The sequence below is a fragment of the Mixophyes fleayi genome, chromosome 2 (genome assembly GCF_038048845.1).
Source record: "Mixophyes fleayi isolate aMixFle1 chromosome 2, aMixFle1.hap1, whole genome shotgun sequence".
NCBI lineage: Eukaryota > Metazoa > Chordata > Amphibia > Anura > Limnodynastidae > Mixophyes > Mixophyes fleayi.
The window spans coordinates 362537653-362554038 of NC_134403.1; the positions used below are offsets into that span (position 1 = coordinate 362537653).

Here is a 16386-nt window from a genome sequence, read left to right on the forward strand (position 1 = left end):
CCTATACATTCCATTCCATACCATGTTACATTCTATAAATTAGTGTTCAACACTAGAATAAACCTGCTTTTTAATGAGTAACTGGCCTAATGCTGATAGAATATAGTTATGAACGCTTTATTTATGTTTGGAATATTTAGTTCAGCCGTATAAATGTTTTATTTGAAATGTGAAATTAGACCTTTCCCTCTAAACGTTCTGCAGTGGGGTGTGGGTTTATATCTGAATACACAATGTATGTACCAGTTAGTCTGGCTGCGTACAATGTGCCAGTGTGCGAGGTTGGTGAGGAGATGAATGGATGTACTCGGGCACACTGCGGAGGAGGCTCTAACATTCCTCCGCTATACACACAACATCAGCACATTCCTCCGTAACATGGAATGTAAGATAAATGTGCCCATTCTGGCCACGAAGGGCTCCCACATATTAGCATATTAATATATTTATCTCATAAAAACCCCTAGATCAGCACTGTATTAATCTCTGCTCTGACAGAACTGGGATCTATTAAAATATTGGCTCCTTGTCAACCAGCCCTGGACCACATCGTCTCTAAGACTCTCGCCTACATTTATATCTGCATCTGAATCTACGTTATTAGAGTTTACATGGGCATAGATAGAACAACCACTAACCGTTATGGTATCTTTTTAAGATGTATCTACTATATAAATGTCTAGTGGCGTGTGTGAAAAAAAAAAAAAACCAAGCTGCAGCGCCACCTGCTGGGCAGAGTTATACACTGACCTATATATTTCTTGAAGGAGAAGTGGTTGCCGGGGGTGACAGTGGGGAGTTTTTAACACCTTAAGTAGCTTGATGAAGGATGTGGCGAGGAAGATGAAAGATGAGGTGATGGAGAAGAATGATAAGGTGGTGACCTGTGGACAAAACCACGTTAAAATAGGGCGCTTGCGTCGGGAAGTAACGCTCTTCCCCTGAGGAGGCCTGGGCTATGGCCCAAATGCATGACAAGAACCTTTTTAACACCTTAAGTAGCTTGATTTGACTAGAATGCATGAGTATCATGCACGGGTTAACTTGTATTAAATATATATATTATAATATGTTTTTCAATTATGCTCTATTCCATTTAGATAGAATAGGGTTTTCCTTTTTACCACAAAAGGATTATTCAGTTGGAAATAATATATGGAAGATAACTACATAACATGTATGCAATAAAAGTGACATTTTAATGCCCTCTTAAATAAACCAGCTGCTATTTTAGCCATTAATATAGGAGGCGGGAAATAATGGCGTCGTAACGCCGTAGAATATGCAGCACACAAGCTATGGTACAGACTTTACCCATAGAACCAGCATTGTACATGACACTTTAGCACTTTGGCAGCACAGTGGCTCAGTGGTTAGCACTTCTGTCTTACAGCACCGGGGTCATAAGTTCGATTCCCGACCATGGCCTTATCTGTGAGGAGTTTGTATGTTCTCGCCGTGTTTGCGTGGGTTTCCTCCGGGTGCTCTGGTTTCCTCCCACACTCCGAAAACATACTGGTAGGTTAATTGACTGCTAACAAATTGACCTTAGTCTGTGTATATGTATGTTAGGGAATTTAGACTGTAAGCTCCAATGGGACTGATGTTTCAGCAAATCACTTGTGTGCATCACAAAAAGTGCTTCTGTGTGACCTTCCCTCACTTATGTGAACAGCAGTGTCCTGTACCGGCCTAATGATGTACACATCAATTATTCTAAAAAGCCAGAGAATTAAGGCTTACTTATATGGGATTCTGGGAAATATGCTAAATGGTTTGTAATTGCAGAAGTGGTTGTGACTTCAGCTGATGAGAGAAGTGTTTATTACAGTGAATAGAGCATCTGTGTAATACTCTTGACATCTCGCATTACGGTAGTTTGGCATCTTCAAGTTGGTTACAAAAAAAAAAAAAAGACTGATTCCTTTTGCCCACTTACAAGATTCACTGCTGTTTCTGGGCAGACTAATAACGCTACACTACAGGTTTTTCACCCAATTATCATGCCAATCACATGATAAACGACTGTTGGGTCCAATATTGCATTGGTGTGTATGCTCCCGCGATCATGTTTTATTGCACCAAAGCTCATCTTATCGCTTGATTTTATAATCTGATTAAAAATCTCTATAAACGATGGAGCGATGTTGGGTACATGTGGAAGTGTGCATGCACTCAGGACCAGCAGGGAACGATGTTGGGTACATGTGGCAGTGTGCACGCACTCGCAACCAGCAGGGAACGATGTTGGGTACATGTGGCAGTGCGCACGCACTCGCAACCAGCAGGGAACGATGTTGGGTACATGTGGCAGTGTGCAGCACTCGCAACCAGCAGGGAACGATGTTGGGTACATGTGGCAGTGTGCAGCACTCGCAACCAGCAGGGAACGATGTTGGGTACATGTGGCAGTGTGCACGCACTCAGGACCAGCAGGGAACGATGTTGGGTACATGTGGCAGTGTGCACGCACTCAGGACCAGCAGGGAACGATGTTGGGTACATGTGGCAGTGTGCACGCACTCAGGACCAGCAGGGAACGATGTTGGGTACATGTGGCAGTGTGCAGCACTCGCAACCAGCAGGGAACGATGTTGGGTACATGTGGCAGTGTGCATGCACTCGCAACCAGCAGGGAACGATGTTGGGTACATGTGGCAGTGTGCATGCACTCAGGACCAGCAGTGTGGGCAGATATCTGTAGACTGTGCAGAGTGACCATCTTTTCAGCAGGTGGTTATGACAGATGAAGAGCTCAGGTCTCATCCTATCGGGTTGGTGTGTACACATGAATCGGCATGCTATCAGTTGTTGGTAAAATTGTTAAAGACAATGCACCTGGAGACATTTTCTGTAGTGCACCTGGCTTAAGGGCTCTGTAGCTTGAGACCAAAGGGAAATGTGGACAGAGAAGATGGGAAAAGATTATTTTTTATCTTCTAGTTTTAGTTTTTACTATATACTTGCCGCAGGTGAGTGGGCGTATTAAGTGATGTGCACACGACAATGTTATGCCTGTGCCAGGTGCAGCTAGATCGCGTCTCAGAGTAGGGATCATCGATCCCTGTAGATAGTTCACATAAGAACATATAGTGAGCATGGTGCAGACAAGGTGAATGTATGAACTTTGTTTTATGTAGACGAAGCTTTGCCCACGTTCCTCCTATATGAAGAGAGGCCAAGGCTGGTGCTCTGCAGGTACCGTTCTGTTCAGTAGAGTCCTACTCCTATGGATCTTGAGCACATGCAGAACATCATAGACATTTGGCAGCTTCAGAGTGGATGTAGTAGGCGCTGACACCCCAGTGTTATCTACCTAGAACGTTCATGCTGTACCCACGGTCTGCCGGGCCCGAGTGCCCATAAACTGTGGAGGTGTGCAGATGCCAGTTTGTCGTCAGTGCCCACCTTTCACTTCTTTGCGTCTGGACCCTAATCTTTTCTCCCTTCGTCCCCTTCCTTACCCTCTTTGTCTTACCTTTATGAAATGTTTTGTCTGGCTCCCAATATTCTTAATATAATCTGTCCTAGATACAAAATCGGCTGGTGCAGAGTTTTTTGCTTTGTGTAGTATTCTGTGTTGTCTTCTGTCATGTTTTTGAGTCTTTGCTGGTTTGGTTCGGGGTTTTCTACACCATTTGCAGGATCTTTTCTCACGTACAGGAACAATCCCACCGACGCCACTAACAAAGGGTTTTCATCCTTCCGTTTTCTTACATACATGTAGGAATCGTGTGTATTACCGTGTGCTGCATGTGTGTGAGAGAATCGCTGTCCAGAATGTAATTGGAAGAATGACTGTTCAGGAATGTGGCACTCGCTCATCGTATTGGGAAGCCTGCGGGGGAGCGTGTGTGACTGTGCGTAGCTGGAAGATTCAAGTGTCTTCTTTCTATGGTCGATACTTAAATTGTTGCCAGGAAATATATGAATCTGCTTTGGAATAAGCAAGTTATTACATGACTGCCCTCTCTGGATTTTTACTGTAGTTTGATCCCTTACCATGTTTAAAGGGATTTTCCACCTTCAGACAACTTTAACTTATTGTCTTATGTGCTTTCCACTGATGTTCTTTAGATTTCCTTTAATTGCCCTTGGATACGGCTGCGTTCGTCTCTGTGACATCCTGTAGATACAGTTGCGTGCAGAATGCAGGTGTAAGGTGTGAGTGCACTGAGATCTGGGCCTTGTTATGGAGGCTTTAGTCTGTGATGCATTCGTAAGTCAGGAAGGTATTTAGTCAAAGTTGCAGGAGAGCAGTTACCGACCAATGAATTACAATTGTGTAAAGATGGATAGTGGGCGCTGAGGAAGACTCTCAAACCCTGGGAATGGCAATAACGGAATGTATTTTTTTATTTATTTTTTCTCTTTCAGCTAAACGTTTTGGTGGACACGGGAAGCAGTAACTTTGCCGTTGCCGGAGCCCTCAATCCTATTATAACAACGTATTACCATTCTGACAGGTGGGTGTCATATTCATTGGTCTCTTCAATGGCCCTTTCAGCAGTATGCGGTATATCGCATCTATGTGGTAAAAAGTATGATGATTTATTGTATACTACTGATATCAATGTGTAGAAGGCTGCCTCTCTATTACCGGCTTAAATTTTCATTTTAATGTTGTTCGCTGCCTGGGCGATGTCTCCGGTAGGGCGGCCCTGCCACAGTTGTAGGGGGTGCGGCGAAAAGTGGGGGCGACCATAGCCGACAACAGTGCATTACCTATATCAGTGTGGGCTAACCTGTGACACTCCAGGTGTTGTGAAACTACATTTCCCAGAATGCTTTGCCAATACATAGCCGCTTATTGCTGGAAGGGTTTTCTGGGACTTGTAGTTTCACAACACCTGGAGTGTCATAGGTTAGCCAACACTGACCTATATGCACAATAATGGTGACAAAGTAAAAATGTGAAGAATATAAATTACCGTGCCCCCCGCCATCTGCTCACAGTGGAGGCAGCCATTTTGTGGGATAAACCAATATTCACCAGGAACTAGTGACCTCACGGAGGTGGTTATTAATGGGACACATGGCCTGGATACGGGATAGTAGGGAGTCAGGTTTCAGACTTGTGTGTGAGAAGCTGAGATGATGATAAGATCTGAGAATTGTACATAAAGCCAAGAGATCTGTCAGTTTCTGTCACACATCTCTAATCCTTGCGAGACAGCGTGAATGGGAACATAATTATACAACAGGAAGCACGGTGACCTGGATATTTACCTATGTCTGGACGCTGGCAGGTTAACTGCTGCTAATCTTACACACTAAGATGTATATTTACTAAACTACTGGTTTGAAAAAGTGGAGATGTTGCCTATAGCAACCAATCAGATTCTAGCTGTCATTTTGTAGAATGTACTAAATAAATGACAGCTAGAATCTGATTGGTTGCTACAGGAAACATCTCCACTTTTTCAAACCCGCAGTTTCATAAATATACCCCCAATCATCGTTTGAAGAGTGAGTGAAAAAAACAAAAAAGCATTTGTATTCCTGTTTCCCTGTACAAAAAACCTCTATCCTTTCCTCCTAACCTGCCGGTATAGAGGGATTTACGGAAGACAACTGTCTGAAGAAACGGTTTCCTTTTAGTAAAACAATACCGACCAATCGGCACAGCTGACTCTACACTGTCACTATCGGAGTCTTCTCATGCAGTTCTGATGAGATATAGGAAGGATCGTTCTGATTTTGAATTTTGTTTTACAAAAATATATCCCCGTTTTTACAACACCGTTCCTTCTTCTGGCTCCATCTCTTAAACAATGAATGACCGTCTCGGATGGAGAGGTGCTGAAGATTGACGTCAGCCCAACTTTGTTTAAAACCTATACTCGTGGGACAAAAAGCCTTAAGGCCTCTATTGTGTAAGCGTTAAAGCTTTGTGATAACAAATTATCCAAAGGCAGATAATGACTGTAATACTGAATGACACCTGGACACATGGTAACCTGTAGATGTTTCTTGCAAATTAGGGGAATAAAAACTCACAAGTCACCTGGATTTTACATGAAATCTATAACTAACTGTTGATTTTACGAAGAGGTTAAAGTGATGATTTCATTCTGATTTTTAAAATCCAGTAAGTGTCGCTCAGAAACATCCTATGTCCGTTTATAAATGTGAACCTGACGCTTTTATAGATAAATTAATAATTTCCCCCCCCCGTCTGCCTAAGTGTTGTGGGCCGTCGCGTAAGCTGAGCAAGGACTGCCCAACGCGCCATAAATAAGTGCTTATAATGACAGCTTCTGGAAGCAATGGGTGACATCACTCATTAGGGTAACGTTAGGCTGGTCTGCACTGTGTACATTGGGCATAAATAAATAAATATATATATATATATGCTATTTGTTAATGTTTTCCTTCTTGCATATCCCCCAGTTAATTATATGTATATTTGACTTTTGTCACTTGTTCAGCTGACATGCATCATGTGACCAGAGGTCAGAGTTCTCCTATTCACTACTAAAGAATGTTGCAGGTGACCGCACCTCCTGCTGTTTCCCTTGTTACCATAAAGTTTCTGCCACCTGCATAACCGTTAGCAGAGCTACAGCAGAGCCGGAGCATTTAACTGTTTTTCAGCTTATAAACCATCATGTACACTGGGGGTTTTTACATGCAGTTACTAATGTTTTTAAGGCTATTAAATTGCATATAAACTGTTTTTACTAGGGATGTGCACCGGCCACTTTTGGTGTCTCGTGTTTTGTGTTTTGGATTCAGATTTGCTTGAGGTTTTGGGTTCGGATTTGTTTCGCAAAACACCTGACGGAAGGTTTTGGTTCGGATTTATTTTGAAAAAAACATAAAAAGTGTTAAAAATCAAGTTTTTGGGTTTATTTTCACTCCTACGCTATTATTAACCTCAATAACATTCAATAACAATCATTTCCACTAATTCCCAGTCTATTCTGCAGAATCAGTGAACTTTGTAATATTGCAGTACCAATGGACTTATACTGCAGGATTGTTTTTGGATATTTTTTTTTTTAATTTCTTTTTTTTATAACTTTTTTAAAATTTTTCGGGCTGGGCTGGGCTGGGTCCTTCTAAGGGCATTGTTATTTCCACAGCACAGCACAGCACAGCACGAGATATAGCAGGACAGAGGACCACCTAACACAACCTCCCTCTACCCTGATCAATGCCCGAGTGAAGATGGCGGCGACTAGCGGGGAATTTATAGGATCCGAGTATCGCGAGATCCGACAGCGGGATTATGACTCAGAGCCTCGGTTTCAGTTTTGCAATTGGCGGGAATACCCGGATCTGTCTCGGATCTGGCTCGGATCGGCAACGCTCATCTCTAGTTTTTACTTTGTGCACCCTATTACCATGGGTAGATGCTTTGGGGAAGCTAATAGTGAGCTATAATTGCTAATTTCAAACACTTGTGTTTTGCAAAAAATGTTTTTACTGGTGGTTTTAAAAATTGGGGGGGACCAGGAAGCATGATCATTGGTGTAAATCATTATATAAACTGGGGGATATGATATGGTAAGAACTGAGCAGGGACGTGTAAGTCGGAGAAGGAAGGAGAAATATCTAATGACCGTTGCAGGAGGGATACAGGAGTCATACTCTGCCATCCTCACATTGGACGATGCTTTTTGCATATTTCTGCTCGCTGGCAGAAGCTGCCATTTTTCTTTGTACACTTAGGAGCTTTGGTGACAATTGTGGCACATGAAAGTACCAAATAGGATTTTGTGCCACGTCTCTGCTATTTTGCAGTTCATAAATGACCTCCATTGAGTACTAACTGTTTGATAATTGGGGCAGTCGCTAACAGCAAACCTGTATCAGGCTATAGTCGGAGTGGACCTAGCAGCTGTCATTTTGCCACATCGCAGGGGTATTTGCCCATGTGGGTAAACTGTGGTTTTGGGTTATCAATATGTTTCTAACTATCCCCCTATTTTTCTGTACTGGCTTCCTTCTGTGAGCTTTTCAGCAATGACTTTCTATCAGCTAGGATACCTGTTCTGTGTCTTGGATATAATTGAATCCACAGACTCACTCTGTGTTGTGTCCAAGAGCAACTCTGCCTGGCTGGTGTAATGGCATTGTAGAAAAGTTGAGATTACTGGTGACCATTTCCTTTTAAACTGTGTTTATTTCTGAGTATTTCAGATTAGGCACAAAATAAAATTGTGTATCTCTTCTACTGTTGGCTGTGTGGTAGTTGTGTTTTATAAAGGAAAATAAAAAGTGGATGTAATAAGTATAATTTTTTTTTTTAATTTCCCAAACTATTTTTTGCAGTTCCAGCACGTATCAACCTCTGGACGTAGCTGTCACAGTCCGATACACTCAGGGAAGTTGGTCTGGGACTCTTGGGAAAGATGTTGTCCGTGTTCCAAAGGGGATAAATGAAACATTTCTGGTCAACATTGCCTCGATTCTAGAATCTGAAAGCTTCTTTATGCCTCAAATCAATTGGCAAGGGATTCTGGGACTGGCATACAGCACCTTGGCCAAAGTAAGTCTTATGTTGTATATCTGTATGGAGACATGATCTTTACAGGGTGTGCATTGTTATATTGTATATCTGTATGGGGACATGATCTTTACAGGGTGTACATTGTTATATTGTATGTCTGTATGGAGACGGGATCTTTACAGGGTGTACATTGTTATATTGTATGTCTGTATGGGGACGGGATCTTTACAGGGTGTACATTGTTATATTGTATGTCTGTATGGAGACAGGATCTTTACAGGGTGTACATTGTTATATTGTATATCTGTATGGGGACGGGATCTTTACAGGGTGTACATTGTTATATTGTATATCTGTATGGGGACGGGATCTTTACAGGGTGTACATTGTTATATTGTATATCTGTATGGGGACGGGATCTTTACAGGGTGTACATTGTCATATTGTATATCTGTATGGGGATGGGATCTTTACAGGGTGTACATTGTTATATTGTATGTCTGTATGGAGACGGAATCTTTACAGGGTGTACATTGTTATATTGTATATCTGTATGGAGACATGATCTTTACAGGGTGTACATTGTTATAATGTATATCTGTATGGAGACAGGATCTTTACAGGGTGTACATTGTTATATTGTATATCTGTATGGAGACTTGAACTTTACAGGGTGTACATTGTTATATTGTATGTCTGTATGGAGACGGGATCTTTACAGGGTGTACATTGTTATATTATATGTCTGTATGGAGATGGAATCTTTACAGGGTGTACATTGTTATATTGTATATCTGTGACAGGATGGACCGCCTATGCCACCCTGCCTGTTGTTGCTGGGAACCGGCTGGATTTACTTTGCCACCATTCCCTTTCGTTATTCCAAATGCACCCTCTTGCCACAGTAGGAGGGGCTTACTCAAGCTGCCACCACTGGACTCCTATACCGGCATCCAGAATCGGGTTTCTTCTGGGTAACTATCGCTGCCAGTGTATCTCGTTGCTGGTGTACCTGGGCTGGTACTCCTGACCTCTTACTATGGATCAGGGAAGCTTTGGATGTATTCCTCCCCTGGCCTATCACACTGACCAGAGCGGCAGGGTAGCAGGCAGAGCGGTGGTACTGGAAAGCTTGGGTGCAAACCTCAGAGACAGCCAGAGAACGGATTAGATTTAGGGTCTAATCTGCAGGTCACAGGAATACAGCAATATTGAAGATGTTTCAAGCAGGTCTTTGAAGCAAGATGTTTATTTGCTCTCACACTGGTTGGAGGTACCAGTGATCAGGTCAGATGAAAATCAGAAGAACAAGTTTCCAATACAAGCTAGTGCCTATTTTTAGCATCAGGTTATAACTTGTTTACACAGAAATAACGATTTCCTATCTCAAAATATACACAATATCAAAAATAAGTGCATGTGGAATTATATAAATAAGCGCCCTGCGCTATGTCCATTAAATAAATTCATACCATAAGTTATTTGAGTGATCCAGTCACAATATCTGTATGGAGACATGAACTTTACAGGGTGTACATTGTTACATTGTATGTCTATATGGAGACGGGATCTTTACAGGATGTACATTGTTATATTGTATATCTGTATGGAGACATGAACTTTACAGGGTGTACATTGTTACATTGTATGTCTATATGGAGACGGGATCTTTACAGGATGTACATTGTTATATTGTATATCTGTATGGAAACATGAACTTTACCCCAGAGTGTGTATATATTGTAAGGTCCTTTCAACTCTGGCTGGTGTTTTATGGGTAGAACTCCAGCTTAATTGTTTTTGCTTGTTACCTGGCCTCCTACAACTTTAAGTACGTTGCTCTTTATGCTTTTTAACCAGGTCTTTATATCATACAGACACAGCTGTTTTATTTCTCTTCCCTATACATATAACAAAGCTAGTCCCTGAACTTAACTATAAAAATTGCAGTAGTGGAGTATGTGCAACTAAACATGATGTTTTCTTAAGGCAGACAAGCTCTTTAAGGGTATTGTAGATATGAGCATTTTAATAACAGGTAAATAAAAATACATTAAAGGATTTTCGGGCTTGGAATGGAACTTGATCTGATGTCCAATTTGATTGGTCACTAAAGCTGTTGCTTTACTTGGGGAAGTCTGCCATCTACTGGAGCGCTGTGGCCCTGCGTGCTTTCATATTCACCCTGTGTAAACAGAACTTCTCATGTCTAGATTTATTTCCTTATACAGCTTCTTATCTGTATGTGCCAATCCCTCAATATACGTCAGACAGGCTTGTTCCACACCCGCAAATCCCTGCATGTCACCACTTTACTAGATAGTGTGAGAAAACAAACCCCTTATCGTGGACCGTTTTTCATTCAATCTGTTTTGATGATGATGATTATTAGTTTACAATCGCACAGTGACACCAGCAATGCACACAATAAAATTATGCATTAATGATTGGGCGTTCCTTAGTCACAGAGAAGGTCACCAGTGAACAATCCGTAAATATCAGGGAACATGTGAGCTATTTAGTCACTGATTGACTGAAAGAGGACATGTTGGATGTGTGTTATTTCATTCATATAGTACCTTGAGGATTGTTTGTGTTAATCCCCCTGCAATCAAAAACCAACAATGCCCCTCTACCCTACTCTCTCCAAGCAGTAGAGAACATAACATATTGGGGTGTGTATATGAGACTCCCCTTTGCTGGTGTCTTGAGTAATTTTTTTCCCACCGGCGGCTATTTCCTGCGTCTCTACCTACTGCCTCGTCAGCACAGAGGATCTATAAGAGGAAACCGCCCAGGAGGGAGCAGGTACTCGGAATTTGTTTATAATGCACACCAATATGTTGTGCTGCCTCCTAGCTTGATGGGAGCGTATGATTTGGGGAGGGGGTGGGTTAATTTTAGGGCTTTCTTTTTTTTCCACATATAAATTTTGGTCAACGCACTGTGCACAATGTAATATTCCACAAGCCGGACGTAAGATTTCACTCTACTAGCAACTAGGTCCCAGTATAAAAAAGTAACTACAATAATGTCCTAACAAAAAAAAATTTTTTTTTGTATATATTGTGTCTGTATAAGATATTGAATATATTATATAACATTGTTTCAAAATTATTCTTTCTCTAACTCTTCACAGCCCTCCAGCTCGGTAGAACCTTTCTTTGATTCCCTGGTACAACAGGGAAATATTCCCAATATCTTCTCTATGCAGATGTGCGGAGCTGGTCTTCCAACCACCGATGCAGTGTCCAACGGGGGCAGCCTTGTAAGTACGCCCTGAGTTCGGGCCACGTGTCGTTCTGTAAAACTGATGCTATTTGTAGAATTATTCCTAGACGTACATATTATTGTCTTTATAGATAAATTATAGATGGGCTGATGGGTCTTCCACCTTCATGCAGCTTTGTCTATTGGTTTATACTTCCTGTGACTGTCACTTAATCCATTACTTTATCCTTCTGGTTTCCTTGCCTGCTTTTTCACCAAGGACTTTTTATGTCCTCTATCTGCGGTGGTTAATTTTGGCTGCTCTTGGAATGACACGGATTACCTGGTCTGTGTAGCTTTACGTTGGCCGGGCAGGCCAATCCTAACTGTTTAATTTGGTCAGGTGACCAGATCTGATAAAACCTGACTGTATGTTACTTGTGGCAGTAATGCGGCCTGTTAGAACAGTTGTAAGATAAACGCATATATATATATATATATATATATATTACACACACACTCTGACCTGTGGCTCATTGGTGAGAGGATTGTTATCGTAGATCATGGTCATACCATACATGCTGCCATATATGCCGAATCCACCTTTCTAGTACTCAATTATCAGACTTTTCTGACTTTATTACAAATCCATTTTAAATATAGTATTGACCTGAATCTTTCCATTTCCTGCCTCTGAAAGAGCTAATACATGTTTCACAAGAAAAGTGTGAGAAATACAATATTTATTGTTTGTGATTTGCACAAGTAAAATGAGATTTGTTTATTGTAGTGAACATAGATGATTACTGGTCTCCTAATTGACAAACAAGTAAGTGTAAGAATCCCTCACTAGGTGTATACAGCCAGTTTTATTCTGACTCGGTGGTAGATTTACTAAGAATCGTGTTTGGCGGCGGTTTTCAACCACCGCATGTCACCGGCGGTTTTCAACCACCACATATCGCCGGCGGTTTAGTGCTCCAAATTATTATTATTATTATTATTATTATTATTATTATTATTATTATTTTATTATAGGGCGGTTTGAGGCAGCGGTGTAAAATTCCTGGCGTTGGGTCGTGGGTTTAAAACGGCTAAACTGCCTAAAAAAGACGGGGTTTTTTTCATGTCTGCTTCTGATTGGCTTGATAGCTCAAACATGTTCTGTGAGCTATCTCACCATTCAGAATATAAGAGGAGGCATCATTAACTTATAAATTATGGGGCAATCATTATTTATTGATTATATTATATATTTTTATTTCCCCATAATATAATGCAATAATATTGCTTTCTTTAATATAATGAAAAATAAAATTTGCCTCCATAAGTTAACTAGATTCATTTTGCCCCTTAATCAATAAATGATTGCCCCCATAATTTATATGTCAATGGTGCTTCCTCCTATGTTGTGATTGTCAATATAGCTCACGCTCAGCGTGCAGTTTTAGCAATCTCGCATCTAACAGCCACTTATTTTTTTTTATTTTTATTTTTAATTTATTTATTTTTGGGTGCTTTTCTCAGTGGTTTGTGAGACAGCAGCTTAGTAAATCTGGCTGCTTGTATTGTGGTCATGTTAAAAATCAGGATGGCGATTTGTAAAGTGGTGAAACTGTGGTTTTCAGCCTTCTAAGTGGCAGTTTGTACCTTTTAGCCAATACGGCGGTTTTAAAATTGCCCAAAAAAAATGATGATTTCATCAAACCGCCTTTTAGTAAATCTGGCCCTCCGGTTTTGCAGCTTATCAATTGTCTGGGAATGAGTGGCAGGCGGATCGGAGTGCCTCAGTGATGTTATCTTAGTAGTGATTTAATAGGCTGCAATCTCATGAATATTAAATAGGCCTCCGTTCTGTGCCTCAGTGATGTCATGGGTTCCTAGTGAATGGACTCCTCACCCAAGAGGGCTGCCTCCATGGTGTATAGGTGTCTGGTACATTTTTAGCAAAGTGAAATCTGTAGCAGGGACTAAACCATAGGAAACTGAGGGGAAAGGGGGGGGGGGGGGTTCTGGTGCCTGGAAACCCCTCTCCATGCCTGGGGCACTGTATAATTGAGGTGGCTGGACCCTGCCCCCGCTTCACACAGCTTTGCATGAAAAGGAAGAGCTGCAGCATTGCCCATGTATATTATGGGGATAGGAAGAGTTGGAGAGCAGCCAAGCACTGTCTAATATTTTAGCTACGCCCCCATGCATGCTGGTCACACCCACTGGTGGTGTGGTGTGGAAACCCCCCTCTACAAATCCTGCGTTTGCCCCTGTAAACGGTGACATAACACAGCCAATTGACCATTATGATGACAAAACTGCCTCTCTCCCATCAAAATGTTCAGAATGTGCACTTGATGATTGCGGTTTGATCTCTCTCTGTATTTAGATGTTAACTTTCTTGTACGTAACCTGGTCAATAGAACTTTAATCTGTTACATAATGTCATATAAAGTGCAGGCAACACACAGTTCTTTTCCGGTATTAGTAGAATAATTGACCCCGTTTAAAGCGAGATACAGCAGTATTAATTAGCACCCCCCCTATGACTCTTGTACATAGGGGGGGTGTTGCTGGTCCTTGGTGAATTTATAGGCTGCATTGTCATGAATATTGGTACAGTCCACAAAATGGCGGCCTCCATAGTAGGCAACAGGTACAGATTTTTAAAAGCTTTCGATCTCTAATGTGCAAGTAGTTTTACTCCTGTTTCGGGGAATATCCCTTTTGCTCTTACATCAGAATATGACAACAGGCATAAATCAGACTAACTAATAAAAACAACTGAAATTTGCACACGGATTATATTTAATCGGGTTTTTTTTTTCTTTCTGTTTCCTCTTCCAGGTCATGGGTGGGATTGAACCAAGTTTATACACGGGGGACATCTGGTACACCCCTATCACAGAGGAGTGGTATTACCAGGTGGAAATCCTCAAGTTCGAAGTTGGGGGTATAACCCTAAACCTGGACTGCACCGTGGTAGGTGTACAGTCTGTGTCTGTGTATGTTACACATATAGATGAGCTTCATGGATTATTTAAAAAAATAAAATAAATAAAATAACTCCTACTGGTGATTTTGTGAATATAGACATGTAAAATATAGTTCTGTTTGAAGATGGACTGCATGGCTGATCATTAGTATTTTTGTTTTTAATGTGTATTTGTAGGGGATATTAGAGGTGCGTATCCTTGGAGAATATTTTTAATTGGTGTTTTTTAATTTGGACCTCCCACCTCCTTTGAGTTGTGAATTATCTTGGTGGAATGTTATCTGGGGCACCTGATTGGACAGGAGACATCGCCAACCCCACCCTATTGGTCAGACTACTCTAAAACCATTATGGGATCCCATTATCCTAACAGTCAGGGGGATAAACAAAATACATTGTACATGAACATAGTTGATGATCATGGTCGTAACTGATACTCTAAGGGGCATATTTACTAAACTGCAGGGTTTGAAAAGTCAGATTTTAGTTATTTATATAGTACATTCTCCAATATGACAGCTAGAATCTGATTGGTTGCTATAGGCAACATCTCCACCTTTTCCATCTGCAGTGTAGTAAATATACCCCTAAGTGATGTCCGTTTTATTTCACAATTATTAATACATGCCTCTATTGAGGTCTGAAATCTTGGGAAATGGTGGCCTCATTGGCCACTTCAGGTGACTTGTAAGTTGATATTTCAGAAAGGCATAATTTCTGATGTAAATGCACTTTGCCATATTGGACATTGTGTGAGGTTATATCTCTGGTCACATGACATCTACTTGTTGTGATCGGTAGAGATGGGCGGAGTTATGGTGACCTTTCAGATGAATCTTGATTTTCGGTGGAACAAGCCATCTTGCAGCGTTCCGGCTGCGCACACCACAAGCTCCACTTCTGCGCCTTCGTTCCGCTGAATGCCGATCTGCGTTGTTTGTAAATTTACATTCGGCAACGTTTATAGTCTATGACGAGCTGGGGCGACGACTGACCAGTCATTGTGCTTTGTGGCATGGTTGGCATAGGATTGGAGAGACCTAAAGCCAAATTCTAACCTTGCAAGATTTGGCAGCCATCTGCTGGACGTGGCTGATCTTTTGCGGAACCGTTTTGCAAATTTTGCTCGTCGGCCGATTAAAATCCACACGGGGAGAAATAAGATTGTCTGTCTGACCTAATTATGTGTATTCTCCATAGCAAAAATGGTGTAATAGGTGGTTTTGCCTTTGTGTGCTGTGACTGCCATGAGCTGTCCTATAATGATCTCTCTCTTCCAGTTCAACGCCGATAAAGCCATTGTGGATAGCGGTACGACCCTCCTGCGTCTTCCTGACAAGGTCTTCAATGCGTTGGTGGACGCCATTATTCAGACCTCTCTGGTGAGTCACTTCCTGCAGGAATACGCGGGCTCTGTGTATAAGATGGCCCATTATACAGGCCCCACGGCTCATTATAGACCCTTCACCACTTTCTTGCTTCTGCCAGGAATAACATTTTAATGTCCTAATCTACCCAAGAGAGTTTTATATATTGTTTCTACAGAACATATCGGGCATTTTGGTAACCTATTACTTTGTTCTGGACATTAAGTAGAGACAATCGATACAATTCCCAAACAAAAACAAAAATGTATTTTCTTAATTATTTCTGTACTTAAAATGAATTGCTGTGTGGTTCTCTGGGACTACTTTGTGTATCGCTCCTTGGCGTAGGGATACCAGATATGTCT

At 41.4% G+C, this 16386-nt stretch overlaps 1 protein-coding gene across 1 annotated transcript in view; it reads left to right on the plus strand.

Annotated features, from left to right (window-relative positions):
* Window positions 1–16386, plus strand: part of BACE2 (beta-secretase 2) — a 53212-nt gene that overhangs the window by 25490 nt on the left and 11336 nt on the right. Inside the window, exons 2-6 of the mRNA XM_075197273.1 lie at window positions 4378–4466; window positions 8281–8497; window positions 11598–11726; window positions 14507–14641; window positions 15935–16036. Of these exons, the coding sequence (XP_075053374.1) occupies window positions 4378–4466; window positions 8281–8497; window positions 11598–11726; window positions 14507–14641; window positions 15935–16036 (672 nt within the window). The remainder of the gene's footprint in view (window positions 1–4377; window positions 4467–8280; window positions 8498–11597; window positions 11727–14506; window positions 14642–15934; window positions 16037–16386) is intronic.